Source organism: Saimiri boliviensis, chromosome 1, assembly GCF_048565385.1.
Source record: "Saimiri boliviensis isolate mSaiBol1 chromosome 1, mSaiBol1.pri, whole genome shotgun sequence".
Lineage (NCBI taxonomy): Eukaryota > Metazoa > Chordata > Mammalia > Primates > Cebidae > Saimiri > Saimiri boliviensis.
The window spans coordinates 213,955,341-213,975,944 of record NC_133449.1 but is presented as its reverse complement, the minus strand read 5'-3'; the positions used below and the strand labels follow the sequence as shown (position 1 = coordinate 213,975,944).

The 20,604-nt window shown below is 36.2% G+C and overlaps 1 protein-coding gene across 1 annotated transcript in view; it reads left to right on the top strand.

Moving 5' to 3' along the window:
• FAM81B (family with sequence similarity 81 member B) overlaps positions 1-20,604 on the top strand; it is a 76,408-nt gene that overhangs the window by 41,163 nt on the left and 14,641 nt on the right. The window contains exons 5-7 of the mRNA XM_010340365.3: positions 4,314-4,432; positions 12,766-12,895; positions 20,073-20,179. Of these exons, the coding sequence (XP_010338667.2) occupies positions 4,314-4,432; positions 12,766-12,895; positions 20,073-20,179 (356 nt within the window). The remainder of the gene's footprint in view (positions 1-4,313; positions 4,433-12,765; positions 12,896-20,072; positions 20,180-20,604) is intronic.

The following is a 20,604-nucleotide window of genomic DNA, read 5'->3' as shown; positions in this document are numbered from 1 at the left end:
GTATTTGGTTCCATTTATGTGATGGATTACATTTATGAATTTGCATATGTCAAACCAGCCTTGCATCCCCAGGATGAAGCCTACTTGGTCATAATGGATAAGCTTCCTGATGTGCTGTTGCAATCTGTTTGCCAGTATTTTATTGAAGATTTTTGCATCGATGTTCATCATGGATATTGGCCTGAAGTTTTCTTTTTTAGTTGAGTCTCTGTCTGGTTTGGGTATCAGGATGATGTTGGTCTCATAAAATGAGTTAGGGAGGGTTCCCTCCTTTTGTATTGTTTGATACAGTTTCAGAAGGAATTGAACCAACTCTTCTTTGTATGTCTGGTAGAATTTGGCTGTGAACCTGTCTGAACCTGGACTTTTTTTGGTTAGTAGGCTATTGATTGCTGCCTCTACTTCAGCCCTTGTTATTGGTCTATTCAGGGTTTCAGCTTCCTCCTTGTTTAGTTTTGGTAGATTACAAGTGTCTAGGAATTTATCCATTTCTTCCTGGTTTACTGCTTCATATGAGTAGAGCTGTTTGTAGTAATCTCTGATGGTAGTTTGTATTTCTGTGGGATCAGTGGTGATATCCCCTTTATCGTTTTTTATTGCATCTATTTGATTCCTCTCCCTTTCCTTTTTTATTAATCTGGCTAGTGGTCTATTTTGTTGATCTTTTCAAAAAACCAGCTCCTGGATTTATTGATTTTTTTGAAGGATTTTTTGTGTCTCTATCTCCTTCAGTTCTGTTTTGATCTTATCTCTTGTCTTCTGATAGCTTTTGAGTTTTTTTCATCTTACAGCTCTAGTTCTTTCAATTTTGATGATAAGCTGTCAATTTTAGATCTTTCCTCTCTTCTCTGGTGGGCATTTATTTCTATAAATTTCCCTCTCGATACTGCTTTAAAGGTGCCCCAGAGATTCTGGTAAGTTGTGTCTTCATTCTGGTTGGTTTCAAAGAACATCTTTATTTCTGCCTTCATTTCATTGTTTATCCAGTCAATATTCAGAAGCAAGTTGTTCAGTTTCCAAGTGATTGTATGGGTTTGAATGTGTTTCTTGATCCTGAGTTCTAGTCTGATTGCACTGTGGTCTGACAGACTGTTTGTTATGATTTCGTTGTTTTGCATTTGCTGAGGAGGGATTTGCTTCCAATGATGTGGTCAGTTTTAGAGTAAGTGCAATGTGGTGCTGAGAAAAATGTATATTCTGTGGATTTGGGGTGGAGCGTTCTGTATACATCTATTAGATCTGCTTGGTCCAGCTCTGCATTCAAGTCCTGGATATCCTTGTTAATTTTCTGTCTCATTTATCTGTCTAATAATGACAGTGGAGTATTGAAGTCTCCTACTATTATTGTGTGGAAGTCTAAATCTCGTTTTAGGTCATTAAGAACTTGCTTTATGTATCTGGGTGCTCCTGTGTTGGGGGCGTATATATTTAGGATAGTTAGCTCTTCTTGTTGCATTGATCCTTTTACCATTATGTAATGTCCTTCTTTGTCTCTTTTGATCTTTGTTGGTTTGAAGTCCATTTTATGAGAAACTAGGATTGCAACCCCTGCTTTTTTTTGTGAACGATTTGCTTGGTAAATCTTCTTCCATCCCTTTATTTTGTTTGAGCCTATGTGTATCTTTGTATGTGAGATGAGTTTCTTGAATACAGCACACCGATGGGTTCTGACTTTTTATGCAGTTTGCCAGTCTGTGTCTTTTGATTGGGGCATTTAGGCCATTTACATTCAATGTTAATGTTGTTATGTGTGAATTTGATCCTGCCATTTTGTTACTGGCTGGTTTTCTTTCTCATTAGTTGACTCATTTTCTTCATTGCATTTTTGGTCTTTGCCAACTGGGTTGCTTTCGCAGTGACTGGTACTTGTTTCTTTTGATGCTTAGTGTTTCTTTCAGGAGCTCTTGTAGGGCAGGTCTGGTGGTGACAAAATCTCTCAATAATTGCTTGTCCATAATGGATTTTATTTCTCCTTCACTTATGAAGCTTAGTTTGGCTGGATATGAGATTCTGGATTGAAAGTTTTTTTTTTTTTTTTTTTTTTTTTTTAAGGATGTTGAATATTGGCCCCCACTCTTTTCTGGCTTGTAGAGTTTCTATCGAGAGATCTGCTGTAAGTCTGATTGGCTTCCCTCTGTGGGTGACCTGACCTTTCTCTCTGGCTGTCCTTAGCATTTTTTCCTTTATTTCGACCCTGGTGAATCTGACAATTATGTGCCTTGGGGTTGCTCTTGAGGAATATCTTTGTGGAGTTCTCTGTATTTCTTGAATTTGAAATTTGGACTGCCTTGCTAGACTTGGGAAGTTCTCCTGGATAATATCCTGGAGTGTGTTTTCCAGTTTGGATTCATTCTCCCTGTCATACTCAGGTACACCGATCAAGCATAGATTAGGTCTTTTCACATAATCCCATAATTCTTGGAGGCTTTGTTCATTTCTTTTCATTCTTTTTTCTCTTGTATTGCCCTCTCTTTTTATTTCAATGAGTTGATCTTCAATCTCTGATATCCTTTCTTCTGTTTGATTGGTTTGGCTATTAAAACTTGTATTTGCTTCACATCATTCTTGTGCTGTGTTCTTCAACTCCGTCAAGTCGTTCATGTTCTTCTCTAAGCTGGTTATTCTAGTTAGCATTTCGTCTAATGTTTTTTCAAGGTTTTTTATTTCTCTGCATTGAGTTAGGACGTGTTCCTTTAGCTCTGAAAAATTTGTTACTATCCACCTTCTGAATCCTGTTTCTGTCAATTCTTTGCACTCCTTCTCAGTCAAGTTGTGATCCTGTGTTGTTGAGGAGTTGTGGTCCCTGAGTTGGAGCTAGGAGATCTCTGGGTTTCTGCTTCTCTTTTGCTGGGTGTTGTAAGCTGGAGTTGTGTCTAATCCACCATCTTGGATCCAAGCTCTAAATTAATTATTTTCTAAGTAACTAGGGACCCAACCCACTTGTGAAATTACTCCCCCATTGATTTGTGAGTCACATGTAGAACATATTCCTTTCTTATGCTTACCAAGATCTTCATTACATTACAGTTAGCTACATACTTTTACAACACTGATTTACTCATCCTTATTTTAGAAAATCTTTTAGTATATAGTAGAATAAGTTTCTTTTCATCACTATCTTTACCAAAACAGAAAATAAAATGCCTGCAAACACGCAAAAAGACAAAGCTAAACTCTAGTCAGTGTTTCTGACATTTTTACATCTTCAATTAAGGCTTTTTCATTCTTGGGTTGTCTCAGTCTACCAGTTAAAAAATGAGCAAGAGTCTATCTCTGGCCTTTGAAATTCCTATAATTTATTTGCTACAAAAATTCTTCCTTTCCTAGTAAAATTCATAACCATAGTTTAAACATAATTTAGGACTTTGTCAAACACAATACTTAAGCTGGAATGTCTCCCCAAGTAACAGATTTGTGTTTTCCAAAGGCCTACACAGAACTCTCACTTTTTTCTTAATAAATACCAATTACTTATATGTTTTCACTTTACATTGGAATTTATTTAAATGTCAAGTATAATATAATGTTTTCTATGGACAAACATAATTTTTTTATTTTTAAATCAATACTTATAAATGGGTGCCAAAAAATTAAAAACCACGGTTCTCAGGACCACCAGCCTGGTAGTACAGGAACGTCGGCTCAATTTCCAGAACGCCAAAACACAATGAAGACGTGACTAACAATACTCATGGTCAAAATCTGGACACAAGTGATTCATAAATCTCTCATATTTTCTAAGAAATCTAGATAAACTCTTTTTCAATGTGTATGAAACAGATTGATTCAGATTTGATTGCTTTGTATTAACTTCATTGTGGTTCTGATTCAATCCGTTAAAAATCTTGCCTGATGCCGTACTGAAAAAAATCCTTTTATAAACTTATGGCACCAATTGTGAAATGCATTTTTTGTGAAAAGCTTTTATGTCAATGATGGCCAATGGCAACTCATGACCATATAAACACAATAAATATGCTCTGTTTGGCCCATATAGTGTTTATAAAAGATCTTGAATAATATGCCAATATTGCTAATTTGAGCAATTTCATATAAAATCTGGATTTCTAGCTTTCTTTAAAACACTATTGAGACATCTTTTCCACCTGGCAATAATCAGCTAGAATCAAACCACTGCAGCTTCCCTCAGATAAATTGGCAGTGATCACTTCTATCTGAGATAGGACTCTCTCATCCATTTACACCATCAGCCTAACTACAAAATGCATTCAATTAGGTAACCCCTGCTTTAAATGATGTTTCCTTATTATGTGTGATGGAAAATTAATGGACTATTTAATTCAAAATGACAGATTTTAGAAGATCAAATAAGAGCTCGCGATCAGGCGGCCACAGGAGCTAATTTTGCAGTACAGGAGATAAACCTCAAACACCTACAAGGAGTTGGAGATCTTCGAGGAAGAGTAGCCAGGTGAGAAGAAGCCTACTGACTAATGTTTAACAGTCAATTCTTGACCAGTGAATTCTCATTCCCAAACAAGTTCCATGTTGTAGAAAAAAGATATTGTCTACACATTAAGCTAAACTAATGAGATGGCAATTGAGAAAATGTACCATAGACCTTCGAATGCCTCATGCTACCTGTCAGATTCAAAGTTTCTGTAAAGACCCCTTACACAGTTTGGTTCCAATGGAAGTGACCAGAGTTCTGTCTTAACATCCTCAACTGTGCAAATACAAACATCCATACATAGACACACCTTCACAATCATGTACAAAATACCCATATGTGTCAAATCTTAATGAGTAAAACATTGGAAATATACAAGAATTATATTAAAGAGTCTAACAAAAGGGATTTACTGCCAAATGGATAAAGTTCTGAATAGCTCTTTTGTACATGATTTCTAAATCAAAAGAATTAATGGCCTGCAGTTCAGCAAATATGTGTAGGTATTGAGAATGGCAGGACCACTCTGTCAGATGCATCAAAGATTACTTGTGAATGGCTGACTGTGGACACCTTTCCCTCTCTACATCTTCTGCCCCTCATTCCTCTCTCCTGTAACACTCGCATCTCCATCTGGTTGATCCACTTGGACGTGTTCATGACCAAATAAGAATTAGATAATTACTACCTAAGACAAAGCTCTCCTAGGGTATTTACCCATTCGATTTGACAAAAATGTATTAAGCACTCATCTTATGCCAGGTAGTGTGTTAGAATTCATCAACGTGGTGTTGAATTCATCAACAACTCCTTCCTATAGTTGTTCATAGTCTACCAGGGAAAACAAGCCATGTCAATAGCCAATGAAGTGAATGCTGTACTAAAAGTTTGGGATACTATGGAAATGTCCAAATCAGGCCCATGTGGAGGACAAGCTTCCCAGGGGAGATGACACTTGAGCTGAGTTTTGAAGGATTTATAACAGTTAACTAGACAAGGAAGAGTGAGAAAGACACTTTACCTGGAAGAATAGTATGTGCAAAAGAACTGAGGGAAGGATCACTGTGACATATTCATGGGCTACCTGTGAGAATGGCATTTTAGTTACGGTATTTTGCAGTAGGAATTTTGAGAAAGTTGGGAGATGAAGCCAGAGAAGCAGTCCAGACCTGGAATACGTGGGGTCTTGTAGGTTAAGGTAGAGTTTGAACTTTATGTAGAAGGTTATAAATGATGGTGGGGAGATTTTAAGTAAGGGAATGGCATATCATTATTTTGTGACATTCTAGTTTTAGCTGAATTGCTAGGATACAAAAAAGGTCATGGAAATCAGAGGAAGGCTATTGCATTAATCCAGGTGAGAAGTAGCAGGGCCTAAACCAAGGCACTAGTCATAAAAGCCCAAAGGAGAGGACAGACGACACAGACACCAGGGAAATAGAATCTATAGGATCAGTGCATGAATGAACATGGAAGATGAATTAAGCAGTGGAGGTCAAGGATAACAACCAAAGTTTCTGGGCTTGGAGACTGGTTGAATACTAATTTTATTCCACAGAGAAGGAAATTGGAAACAAAGAGCAGTTATAACAAGGAAGTAGAAAGAGAAACAGGGAGTAATAATGTGTTTGGCTTCCACCATGTTGTATATGAGAAGTCATCAGGTTATTAACTGGAATGGGCATGGAGTTCAAAGGGGAAGAAGGAAGGAGGTGTCAAGGATGCCCAGGTTTCTGGTTGGCCCACAACATAAATGACTTAATGGCTTTGGGAAAGACTTTGTAGTTCTGGAGTGTGGCTTCATTCCTCTTAAAAATAAAAGATGAGATACTGTCTAGGAAATAATACGTATGGTTGAAAAACTCTCATCAGAGAAAAAAATAGCCATTGGCCAGTCCAGAAAATAAACAGATGAATTTATATTATATATAAACATATAAATAGAATATATATATATCATTATTTAATATTTAATCAATACCAAAGAAGTTTTATAATATTTGGGTAAGTTATGAAACAAGGTAAAACAAATACCAGCAAACCCACAACCCTATTTAGGTGTGCCAAGATTTTTCAAGAAGATAAAACCAAACATAGCTTCTTTGTTTGTTTCTTTTTTGAGACAGAGCCTCGCTCTGTCACCCTGGCTGGAGTGCAGTGGCACAATCTTGGCTCACTGCAACCTCTGCCTCCCAGGTTCAGACAATTATCATGCCTCAGCCTCCTAAGTAGCCAGGATTACTGGTGCATGCCACCATGCTTGGCTAATTTCAAACATGTTTTAAATGAAATATAATTTGGTGGTATGGTGGTGACACTCCTACTATTTCTTTCTGCAAACCACTTACAAACATATTATTTTATTTTTGTAAATCCTGTTTTATTTGTAAGACAAAATAACAAATGGATCTGAAAGAAACTAAGAGATCAATGAAATTCCATCAAGAAGATGTGCAATTCTTTTTGCTCTTGTTACTTTTTGCTTACCTTCCCCTTCAGTCATAAGCAGTGATTTCAGGACAAGGTCTTATTTTTCCTTGAAATGTCTCCCTTTTATGGAAAATTTCTGAAATCTATTTGGCAATCTGAGACAGAATTTGGCTAACGGCCATGAGACTTAAATTCACCCTCCCTCTCCTGTTTCTTTTCTGTGCTTTTGCCAGGCAAATGACTAATGGACAAGCTAAGGCAGATTGATTACTGTCTTTCCACATAGAGGGACAGACCTCAATTCCAATGAGCATTTTGGCATAAGTAAAATTGATTTTTTTAAACATAATTATTAGCAAACATTTTACTGCTTCATAAATCAAGCTCAATATTTAATAACTACAATGAGATTTGAATTTTACACCTTATTTTCTACGGTAATACATTGCAGTTTAAAAGTAAGTGCTCCCAATAAGATGAGTTTCTCAAAGTTGCCAGCCTGCTTTTGACATCCTGTCCTTTATTTGATAGACTAGTGTCAAGTGCAACAAAGAAAAAGGTGAGCATGCAAAGGGCACCCATAGGGATGGATGTGACTTACAATTCGTAGCAGCAGTGAGAGGCCAACTCTCTAGCCTCATGTGGCTCTTTAGGACTCCAGAACAAACCTACATGTGGGAGGGAAAAAAGATAAATTTTGTTAATTTGTGATTAAAAGCAAAATCATGTTCTTTAAAGAAACATAGGCTAGGCGCAATGGCTCACACCTATAATCACAGCACTCTGGGAAACCAAGGTGGGTGGATCACAAGGTCAGGAATTCGAGAGCAGCTTGGCCTACACAGTGAAACTCTGTCTCTACTAAAAAAAATACAAAAAAAAAAAAAATTAGCTGGGCATGGTGGCACATACCTGTAATCCCAGCTACTCAGGAGGCTGAGGCAGGAGAATTGCTTGAATATCAACTTTTGAAAATGTAAGAGGAGGCATGCCTGGTTATATAGAGCAGAATAAAGACATTTTATTCCACTCTCTTACTTGAGACAATTCAATGTCAGTGAAAAATAAAAGAAGGAAAACAAAAACTCCAACTTATTAATATATTACGGAAGCTGCTGCAGCCACAAACCACAAACAGAGCACACTTATCAAATATTATGACATTTGGACTGATACAGTCCTTCTCAGATTTTAAACATAATAATTTCCCACTAGTCAACAGTTATAATTTTGAGAAACACTGGTAAAATGTAATAGAGCAGCATTACCTAGAGGCTCGGGTGGGTCATCAGAGAGAGGGGACATGATGTCCCCTTAGAGATTCAGGTCAGCAACACCGAACAGCTGGGAGGTATAGCCAAAGATGCAACCATGTTCTTTATCATTTCTGTCATCTAGAACCTCCCTCCTTGCCTACTTCTATCTGAGAGAAACAGGCTGAGGAGGGAGAGAGATTTGATACTGCAAGCCTGAATAGAGGATGCAATCTACCTGCCACCAAACACACTCACTGATCCTCTCCAGGTGGCCAGAAACATTCAAATACGTCATAGTGATTGTTAGAATGCAGTCATGCATGTGAATCACTTCCACTATCATCCCCAGATAAATAGAAGACAGATAGATGACAGATTGACGGACAGATAATAGATAGATAAAAACATAGGCAAAAGACTAGCGAATACATTTCATGAAGGAATTACCAGAAAAGTATGGGAAGAGTTCAAACCAAAAGTTCGGGTTTCAAAGAAATTAAGAATAAAAGAAAAAGAATTTTTTTAATAAGGTTACTTGTGAACAGTTACATATAATTTGGTCCTTCCAAAAGCCTCACTGAATCTACAGTAAAAAGATTTTCTCTTTAAAATATAAATTCATAAAAACAGGGGATGTCAGCATAGAAGTCTTGGAACCTAGAAAGCAGATGGAAACATGAAAGCTGCCTTAGCAGAATTAAGGCCAATTTTAAAGCTGTAAGATAAGCTGAGAACAACCTGACTCTGTGCAACAGAATTCTCAAAAGGCTTCAGGCCCTTGCCTCTAGGGAGAGGAACAAAGAGAGGCAGTGAGAGGAAGGGTCAGAAACCACTGTAGTTTATTATTAGTTTTTTAGTTATTACTATCTTTCAAATTACAGGCATGTTTTACTTTGATAAAATGAATAATAATTTTTAAAATAAGGTATAAAAAGCTTTCCCTCAAAAGAGACTATCAGATAACAAAAGGAGATAGATAAACTGGAATTGCTCATGGATAAAGTGAAAGAAAAAGTTAAGCTATTATGAACATTAATATACTTTAGAAACTCCTAAAATAAAACAAATACAACCCAAAATAATAAGCTATAAAAAGTAAAAACATGAGTAAACCACACCAAATGAATATAGATACTTTTCAATATAAAAGTGATTGTAGAAAAATTGTTATGTGATAGACAAGGAAAACTCATCCAACAGAGAAATAATGCAAGGCCCTAAAGAAGAAACAGAAATTCTTCAAAAAAATTCACAGACATAAGAGAAGAAAGCTTTCTTGAAATAGAGATTTGAGTCTATAGATTAAAAGCAAAAACTATGACCATGGAAAAAATTATATAAGAACAGGGAAACCAGGATATCCTGGTACAACTTGCTGAACAGCAAGGATAAAGACTCACAGAACATCCAGGTAGACAAAGCAAGTCTCATTAAAAAAAAGGAAAGAAATGTCCTCACCTCAGACTTGTCCACCTCAACCAATGCCAGAAAAGAATGGACTGATTGTTCTAAATGAAAGAAAAAAAATGTTGTCTTAACTAAGTTACTTTTTTTTTTTTTTTTTTTTTTTTTGAGACGGAGTTTCGCTCTTGTTACCCAGGCTGGAGTGCAATGGCACGATCTCGGCTCACCGCAACCTCCGCCTCCTGGGTTCAGGCAATTCTCCTGCCTCAGCCTCCTGAGTAGCTGGGATTATAGGCACGCACCACCATGCCCAGCTAATTTTTTGTATTTTTAGTAGAGACGGGGTTTCACCATGTTGACCAGGTTGGTCTCGATCTCTCGACCTTGTGATCCACCCGCCTCGGCCTCCCAAAGTGCTGGGATTACAGGCTTGAGCCACCGCGCCCGGCCAGTTACTTTTCAATTACAAGAGAAATTGGGCATTTTCAAGCACTCAAGAACTTGAGAACTGTAGCACTCCTGAGCCCTGATTTTAAAATCTGGATGACAAAATCTGGCCAACTATGGAATAAATCAAAATAAGGATTTTAGAAAAGAAGTCATGGTTTGAAAGGATTATCAATGAACATATAATGTACATATAGAGTGAACATTAAATAACCATAGGCATTCTAGTGACAGAACACCGTGCAAATGTCATAAAATTTAACATTTTAAAATTAGTAAATTATATTTTAAAATGTTGAAGGCACAAGTATATAAACTTATTTATTTTCTCATTTTTTGGCATATGGTCAACAGACAATGTCTAAAGTTAGTAATATCTAAAGTTGGTATTGAGATGGTAGTTGTGAAAAGTATAACAATTCCAATCTATAACAGCTTTTTATAGCTTCCTTTTTTTTTTTTTTAGAGAAAAATCTCTCTCATAGTGAAGCAATACATAACTGAAATTCAACAATTTCTTCATTTCTCACTAAGAAATTAACCACAGAAGTTACCTTTTCCTAAGTTAAAGTAAAATTAAATGTAACATTTTAAAGTTGATGAATATAATATAATCCCAGTATTCTAAATTATGTTTCTTTTCCTATCTCTGTGTATCTATACACACATATTTTAAGTATATATGTATAATTATGAACAGAATGATAATCAAATATTAACAATGTTATTTTTAAGAGGGATTTAGAAAGATGTTAACTTTCCTCTTTGTTCTTTTAGGCATGAAATTTTTTTGTAATGATCATGTACTATTTTAACAGAAACAATAAAATCATTCTAAAGAAGGCGTAGGCAGAGGAACTTTTTTTGGAATGTAAAGTGCAGCTTGGGAAAGCTGTGAATGAATCCTTGACTTCAACATGTGGGATTAAGCTGGTGGGTGGTTAGGGGAGGTGAGAATGAACAGGCGGCAACTCTCGAGATGAGTAAATAAATCGTAGCTGCTAATCTTGTGTGGGTGCTCCCCCCTGTGTCAGGCACTGGCTAAATGCTTCGCGTGCATCACTTCCTTCCATTCCTAAATAACCTCGCAATGTAATACTATTCCGGACAGCCACTTAACAGTTTTGAAGGATGAGCCCTCTAGAAGACACTACTTGCATTGTCAACCATGTGTTTCTGGCACCCCTGGAGTTGTGTGGTAGACAAATTGTGCAACCAAGGCATCATTACCCCTTTTTTTTTCAGATGAGGAAAAGTGAAACTTGTAGGCGGTAAGAAGCTTGTCCCAGATCATAAACCTAGCAAGTAGCAGTAGCAGAAGCAGGATGCAAAGTGTGGTCTATCTGACACCAGAAACCACATTTTTAACCAGTAGCCTCCACTGCACAGGCCCTGCTGTCCTCGAAGATGGGAAACAAGAGAAGGATGGAAGGGAGATGTCACGAAGTGGTGGTAGCAGCAGCCACTCCTGAGTAGTCTTTGGGGGTCTTAATATGGACTTACATCAGGACATTCTAACTAACCAACAATAGAGGTGCCATTCTGACAATGACAGTTTGTATATGCAAAGGTGTAAAATAGCTTTAGACCAGTAATTTTGTGCATACCATCTCCCATTCTTGATCAAATTAATTCCTAATTTTTTCTCCCAGCAGCCTCTTTACCCCCACCACAGTCAACTTTAAGGGCATTGCTAAAGGAATACCTTTAGCATCCTTTTAAAGGAATGCTTAGGCAAAATTGCCATCTCGACTCACCTTTACCTCAAATCTTTAGCACCAAAAACTTTAAGGAAAAAAGATTCATTCTGGGACCCTAAAAATGTTGACGTCGTGAAGCAAACAATATTTATAGCACTTCATATGATAATATGAAAATGTAGTTCCTAATATTATTTGATGACAGTCAAAACAGTTATTTTATAAAATGACAAATATCAAAATGATCCCAGATAACTCAGATATACAAAAGAGAAAGTCTTTCAGTGCTCTTCAACCTATCCTTCATGCATATGTGAAAGTATACAGAAGCTGACCACTAATACACTGTGCTATCTGCTGTCTCTCAAGAGAGGTCATGGGTGATGGTAGTGGGATGTGGTTGTGTGTTTGCTTCATACTGGGAAGATAGTTAATCTTCAGCTCACCTCACTAGCTCCATCTGACCAGAATTCCTTCCCTTAATTACCACATGCAACTTTATGGACCAAAGCTTCATTCATATGTTAGTGTGAATTGATTTTGTCCTAATATGACAATGCCTGACGGAGACCATTCAAGGAACGGGAGTTTTGCTTGAGGCTAAGAGGGTGAAAAATTGGAGAAGATGGATTGGAAGATTTTGGTTTGCCAGGACACCTTTTCTAGCCAAAGAAGAATTGATAGTCTGGGGGCCAAGAAAAGAGGATAAAGAGAGGAAAGTGGATTTAGAATGTGATATAAAAGAGGAACACATTTTAATTTTGCCTAATCATAGGCAGCAGCCTGTATTTCCGAAACATTAAAGTTTGTTATAACTCCTAAGACTCAGTTAATATCAAGCTGAAAATGTTAAAATTTCCCTCAATTTACCACAATAGCCCCATCGAAACTATTTCCATTTCTATTCTGGTTTGGGCCAGTGCATTCAACCTGGTTTCTCTCTCATCAGAAAGAGAGAAGAAAAATAAAGGAGATTCCTGAATAAACTCCTATCTACCAACTCATTCTTCAAATGACTTTAGAACTTCAGCCATCAAATGAATGTGCAGGTGTCTACTATAGTACTAAAAATGTTATAAAGGTATCGAATTCACCCCACTTTCCATCTTGCCATTAGATGTGATTCAAGCATTGTGAAGCTTTCTGGAGACATTCACTTCATCAGGCAAGAGTATCGGCAAATTGAGAAAGTCATTCAAGAATTCATGCCCGCCCTGGAAACTCTTTCCAAGAACTTGGACATGAAGGTAACTGAAAATAGATGGGACTCATATTTCGTGTTATAAGATCATTCTACCTTATCAAAATGCCCAATCAGGTGCTAATTTTTTAAGAGAACTCTTCTTCCAAAGGGTTTAATTCTGACAGCTAACTCATATGTTCTGTGGGAACAGTCAGTTTAAGCAACAAATGTTTAATGGATGTCTGTTGTGTTCCAACACAGCCATCTACTCTAAGCATACATTGCTTGAGTCTACCATTGCTGTTATTTTTTTACTCTATGGAAGTAGTAAAACTATTTTTGCTCAAAGACTATGGAACCAAAGAATATAAACTAAAGAATTTCCTATGGAAGCTATTATTATTAAAAGTCCAACATAAATGTGAATTGTTTATGTCACATCCCTGCTTAAAACCCTGCAATAGGTTATATCTCTTATAAAACAACATGTAAGTCCTTTGGTTGGTCTGGATTTTAAAAGCCATCTCTACACTGGCCCCTGCTTCTTGACTCACTCTTTATGCCCAGTGATACTGAGCTCCCTGTAAGTAGGTCCCTACTCACACCAAGATCTTACACATCTTCCCCTAGTTCATGCTAGTTTTCTTCCTGAAGTGTCTCTTTTTCACATCTTCCCCTAGTTTTCTGCCTGAAGTGTCTCTTTTTCATCTTCCCAGTCAATGGTTTCACTAAAGTGGAGCCCAATGCAAAGTGTTCTGTGCTCCACTTTGTCGCAAATCTTATGCACAACAAGCACTTCGCCTCTGAAGTCAGGAGGACTTATTCAGGATTCTCCTTCATTTTTCTCTTTTCTTTCTAATGAGAGAGAAACCAGCTTGAATGTATTGGCCCAAACCAGAGCAACAACTTGAAATAGTGTAGATGGGGATATTGTGGTAAATTTAGGGAAATTTTACATTTTCAGCTTGATATTAACTTAGTTATATGAGTTATAACAAATTTGGGCAGAATGAAGTAGAAATCTTCTGGAAATTGGGAATATGAAAGTCTGTTTGATCATTTGTGGGTGGGAGCCCGTTAGTCCGGAGGAGGTATTGCTGAGTACACAATTTACTCCAGTCCCATCTCGCTCTCCTTATCTGCCTCCTTCTCACCCATCTTATTAGGCCCAATAATTTTAAAATTCTCTGTTTTTCAATATACTCAATCATATCAACAACATATTATGGCAATTTTATCTCTGGTTTTCTGATTTAATTCTTAATCGCTTTTCTTAAAGTCTTGACCAGAAATTCCAGAACACTGTTAAATAGAAGTGGTCATAGAAGGCAGCTTCTCTCCTTCCTGATTATCCTGGAAATGTCTTTGCTGTTGGCAGCTGGCTATTGGTTTGAAATATTTTTTATTCATGTTAAGGAAGTATCCAGTGATTCCTAATTAGGTTTTTATAGGAATCAAATGTCTACTGTAATCAAATGCCTTTTAGATATCAACGAATATCTAGAGCCACCATATTGGTTGTTTTTTGGTTTGGGGATTGGTGTGTTGTTTGTTGACTTCTTTGGCCTTCTAATGTGTTAATACATTTCCCAATACTGAAGCATTCTTGCATTTCTGTAATGAAAGCTATACAGTTATTGCATAATAATTCAATATTTAATTTGGCATCAGGATTCAAAAGTGACATTGGACTGTATTTTCTTACTCTCTGTTTAATATATTTTTAAAGATAACACATACATATAGCTCAAAAATCAAAACTACATAAGAAAATATGGACAGAGAATTTTTATTCCCACCCCTTAACCATTCATCACATTTTTTTCATGATCCTCACAGGTAACCATTTTTATTAGTCTATTGTGGATGCATTCAGTATGCCCTTTGCAGATATGAGCAAATGTAAATACATATTTTTATTCCCCCTTTATTGCACAAAAGATAGTATGTGTGTGTATATATATATACACACACACACACACACACACATATATGTATGTACATATATATAGCTATGCCTTAAAAAAAAAACACTAAACAAATATATCCTGAAGATCTTTCCATGTTGATACATAGAGAACCTTCCTTACCCTTTTTTACAATGGTATACTCTTCCTTTGTATGTAATAATTCATTTAACCACTCTTGCATAGATGGATATTTGGGTTCTTTTAAACATTTTGTTCAATAAATAACCTTGCACATATGTCATTTTGTATGTGTATAGGTGTATCTGTAGAATAAATATCCAGAAGTTGGATTCCTGGATCAAAAGGTCCATGTGTGTTGTTTTGAACGATCTTGCCAAATTGCTTTCTAAACAGCTTTTACCTCATTGCACACCCACTAGCAATATGTAAAATGTCCTGTGTCTCCATTGCCTCACTAATGCAGTGTTGTTCAACTTCTGAATTTTGCCATTCTTATAGGAAAAAGGCAGTATCTTTGTTTTAATTGGCCTTTTTTATTATGGAAGAAGTTGAACATCTTTTCACATATTTAAGGACCATTTGTATTTCTTTTTTGGTGAGTTATCTGTTCATGTCTTTTGCCAACTTCTCTATAGGGCTATTTTTCCTCTTTATCTCTAGGAGTTCTTTATATGTCAGGGAAATGAGCTGTTTTCTCTATGACATGAATTGCAAATACATTTCCCAGTTTGTCATAGGTGTTTGATTTTGACGTGCACAAATAGTTCTCTAGTTGTAGCTGAATTTATCAGTTCTTTTGTGGCTTCTGGAACTTCAAATCAGTTAGAAAGAGCTTCCCTGCACAGAGGCTTGAAAGAATCATGGCTTTACTGTGTATGCATAAACTTTTGATCCGTTTGTAGTTTTCCTAATATGTGTCTTAATTACTGTTTTAATTATTGAATCTTTATAGTATTTTTATATCTGCTAGGGCTAATTCTTTCCATTACTTTATTTTCTCAGTTTTCCTGGTAAAATTAGTTGGTTTTACCTATAAAATCAAACTACCTCGTTTCAGTAAATAAAACAAATAAACTCTATTTCAGTCTTTATTGGAATCATATTAAATTTGTAAATAAATTTTAGAATTGATATCGTCATAATGCTGTTTTATCCAAGAAAGTAGTGTGCTTCTCATTTGTTCGAGTTTGCTTTCATGTTCCTCAGCAGTATTTTCAAATACTATAGACTGGGTATAATTTCTTATTAAATGTATTTTGAGATTTTATAATCTTTTTCTTTTTAGTTTATTGTAACGGGGCTTCAATATGCCTTCTAATTCATTGTTAGTTGTGCATTATGAAGGCGATATTAATTTCATATTCCACAGTGAATTCTCTTGATTATAGTAAATTTTTAGTTTCCCTTCCTCTCTAGGAACACAATCATAGGCTCTGTAATTGGTAATAGTTTTAGCTCATCTTTATTCATTTTCATATGCAGAATTTCTCTTTCTAATTGCTTTGACTATAATAACCCCAAACAATGTTAGATAGTAGTGTGGGAATCGTGGACATCCTGGTCTTGTTCCTAACGTCAACAGAACTGTCCTGTGTTCCTCTTATGGTGGGGGAGGTAAGTTTCCCTGTTAAGCATGTTTAATACCCAACTATTCCTATATTTTAAATATTTTTAGAAATAAAAAACAATTACTGAATTTGATTAAATACCTTTTTAGCATTTATGGAATGATGTGTTCTCTCCTGGTATACTAGTATTATCATTTCCTGTTATTAAACTATCGTGTTTTCTAAAATAAATTACACTGATTATGATGTATTTTGTTGTGCTGCTGGATAATGTTGCTGACATTTTACTTAAGAATTTTATATTAGTGCTTATGAGTGAAATTAATCTATTTTATGTGCCATTGTTTTCAGATTTGGGAGTCACTGTTAGGCAGAACTCAAAAATAATTTGAAAGATTTCCTTCTTTTTCTATGTTCTGAAATAGTTTCGAGTATTATAAATATACTTTAAAGATTTCGTAGCTTTGCTTCTGATATATTATCTGAGATTGATGATTTGATGAGGAAGGAAGTTGTTTGATAGCTTTCATTTTTTGTATTTTTTTTGAGACAAAGTGTCTTTCTGTTGATTAGTCTGCTTAAACTTTCTATCTCTTCAGGGTTAACTTTAATAAATTGCTTTTTCTTGGAAAAAATCTTTCTTTCGGATTTTGAATTTGTATAAAGTTATGCAAAATGCCTTTAGGATGGTTTTAATTCTCTCTGCTTTTATTTATTCTATTATTTTGTATATTTGTGCTTTTCTTTTTTCCCCTTGATTAGTCTAGATGTGCCTTAATTAGTTGTTCTACAATGAACCAATCCTTTTATATATTTTTTTAGTTCTGCTTCTGTTATCTTTTTTAGCTCACCAATTTCACCATTTATCTTTATTGCCTACAGTGTGTTCTGTTGCACATTTTAAAACTTTTTTAAACCACATGTATTTGTATTTTTTGCTGACATAAGCATTTATGGCTATGAATTTTTTCTGAACATCCCGTTATTCTTTTTCCTTATATGCCCCAGAGTTTGACATGTAGTTTTCTCATTATTATTTCCTAGAAATTCTGCAATTGTGTGTGGTATTTTCCCTTAAATAGTTAAGAGGAGTTTATTAGTCTGTTCTTACGCTGCTGATAAAGACATACCCAAGACTCAGTAATTTATTTAAAAAAAGAAACAATGGACTCACAGTTCCTCATGGCTGGTAAGGCCTCACAGTCATGGTGGAAGGTGAAGCAGGAGCAAAGGCATGTTTTACATGATGGCGGGCAAGAGAAGTGCCTAGCAAAAGAGGGAAAAGTCCCATATATAATGATCAGATCTCATAAGAACTCACTCACTATCATGAGAACAGCAGCATGGCAGGAGCGGGGGGGGGGGGGGGGGTGGTAACTGCCCCTTTGATTCAATTACCTCCCACAGGGTCCCTCCCACAACACATGGGGATTATGGGAATTAAAAATCAAGATGAGATTTGGATAGGGAGACAGTCAAACCATATCAAGGAAGTTTCTTTCCCACACTCTGAGTTACGTACTTTTTGTTTTGTTATGATGGTATTCATTTTTAGTTTCATCTCATTGTAAGTAAAAATTTTCATGTATACAAGTTCTGGTTTTTGGAATATTTTGAGGGTTGTTTTTGGTGGCTGGATAGTCCATTTTTGTACATGTTCTAAAATAATGTATATTCTGTATTATTAGGATACAAACTTTAATCAGTACCTATAGGGAATAATTTAATGGTTAAATCTTCTGATTCTTACTTATTTTTTAGTCTACTGCTGTCTTGGATTGAGAGGTCAATTAAAGTCTCCTCTGGTTATCAGACTTCCATTTCATCTATAATTTCAGTTTTGAGAATGTTTCTGCTGTTATTTGGCTTACAGATATTCACAACTACTCTTTTTTCATTCATAATTTTAATACTTAAGTTTTCTCTTTTCATGTGTAGAGTAGAACAAACTTTGTCTATTATCCTTTCAAAAAACAGCCCTTGGATTTATACATCAATCCCATACCTTTTTGTTTTTATTCATTTACTTTTAAAATGTTTGTATGTTAGTTTTTCATTGTTGCCTTAACAAATTACCATAAACATAATGGTTTAAAACAACACAAATGCATTATCTCATGCTTTCCGTAGGTCAAAATTTGGGGGGCTTAGACTGGACCTCTACTCAGGGTCTCACAAGGCAGAAATCGAGGTGTCTGCAGAGTTGTGTTTCTTTGGGGAGGCTTTGGAGATGAATCCTCTTCCAGGTTCATTCTAACTTTTGAATCCAGTTCCTTGCAGCTGTAGGACTGAGGTCCTTGCAGGCTGTCAGCAAGGAGCTGTCTGTCAGCTCCTTGCTCCAGAGGCTGCCTACCTTCCTTCTTGTATTTTCCATGCCTACTATTTTGTTTCAAACATTTCCATCATTAGCCTGTTTCAAGTGTATGTTTCTCCTGTAAATAGCCACTCAAGTGCTATTGATTGCCCATCCAACACTTGCCTATTAAAATCCTTCCATTACTCGCATCTTTTTCTTTTTCTTTTTTTTTTTTGAGACGGAGTTTTTGCTCTTGTTACCCAGGCTGGAGTGCAATGGCGCGATCTCGGCTCACCGCAACCTCCGCCTCCTGGGTTCAGGCAATTCTCCTGCCTCAACCTCCTGAGTAGCTGGGATTACAGGCACGCGCCACCATGCCCAGCTGATTTTTTGTATTTTTAGTAGAGACGGGGTTTCACCATGTTGACCAGGCTGGTCTCGATCTCTTGACCTCGTGATCCACCCGCCTCGGCCTCCCAAAGTGCTGGGATTACAGGCTTGAGCCACCGCGCCCAGCTACTCGCATTTCTTTCATAAGAACTCAGATTTTATTAAATGCCCACTCTTCTCCATACGACCATCTATATTAGGAGCTCAATTCTGTTTAACCAAAGCCAATCATGTAGTTTCATTTATTTAAAAATCTTCTATTCACTTATTTGAATTCCAAAAGGTTTATTTCGTGGCGATAGTCCCCCTGGACCATCTTTCAATTTGAAGTTCGCTCAGAACTGGCAGTCTCTATCTTTCCTAAGAGCTGCAGTGACTAGTTGAGACATGATTATGGGCTGCAATTCTGCATCTATTTTTTAATCCAGTTCTTTTACGTAAAAGAACTTTCTCAATGTTTCTGGCAATTTGGAAGATACTCTAATCTTAAATTCTAAAACTGGAATTTGTTTTTTTCCTATCCTTAAATGCCCTAAGTCATTTCACTTGGGATTAACCTGTGCTCGTGTCAGAATGCTGTCTGGAATCTTAGGCCAGTCACGTGTGTTTTCCTCAGAGCCTGACTGTGCATTTAAAGGTTTATTCAGTAAGTGTTTGTTGAGCATTTACCATTGATCACCTAATGTGCACTGAGGATATGGTGGTAATAGCATACAGTGTCTTGTATTGTAACTGAGGAAACAATAGAGAAGTAGAGATATAATCAGATTAACAGATTAATAAACAAACTAACAGAAATAGCATGTTTTTGTTATGTCATTAGATGGCCTATGATCAAAAAGAATATTCTAGACAACAGAATGGAACAACCTCTATTATCCTTTCCTTGAGGATACTGTAACTATAATACTCATTTGAACGCAGGTCATTTTCAAGCGTAATCATGCTTTAGGTTCAAGTCTGTTTCCTGGCTCCTTAAGGAATGAAGTATATTAATGTGAATGCTGGTGGTTTTGCTCACATACACACAAAAAAACTCTCTTGTACTTTCACTAGGTGATGCAGCTCTTAGGAAGGATAGAGACTGCCAGTTCTGAGCAAACTTCAAATTTAAAGATGGTCCAGGGGGATTATCGCCACGAAATGAACCTTTTGGAATTCAAGTAAGTGAATAGAAGATTTTTAATTCTGTTAAGTGCATTCCAAAGAGTTTTGCCTAATGAAAGCATTGGCATGAAATAAAAACCTATCCCAGGAATTTGAACCTGGCCAAGAAATAAAGCAGTGAACTAATGCAGAGAATATTCTACACTAAAGTAACTTATATAATATTTATAAAAGAATTATGAAGATTAATCTTGTCATTCACTTTGCACGATATCTCAACTGAATTGAAACATTTTTAGCATTCCTGTGATTTTTACTTATTATAAATTGCATATTAAAATGTCTCAATGTAAAACACTATAGAAAATAATTTCATTCTCCAAGATTATCAAATATTTTTAAAAACAATTTTGATATGCAAGCTTTTCCTCTAAGATTCTTTCCATATTATGCAGCCATAAAAAAGGATGAGTTCGTGTCC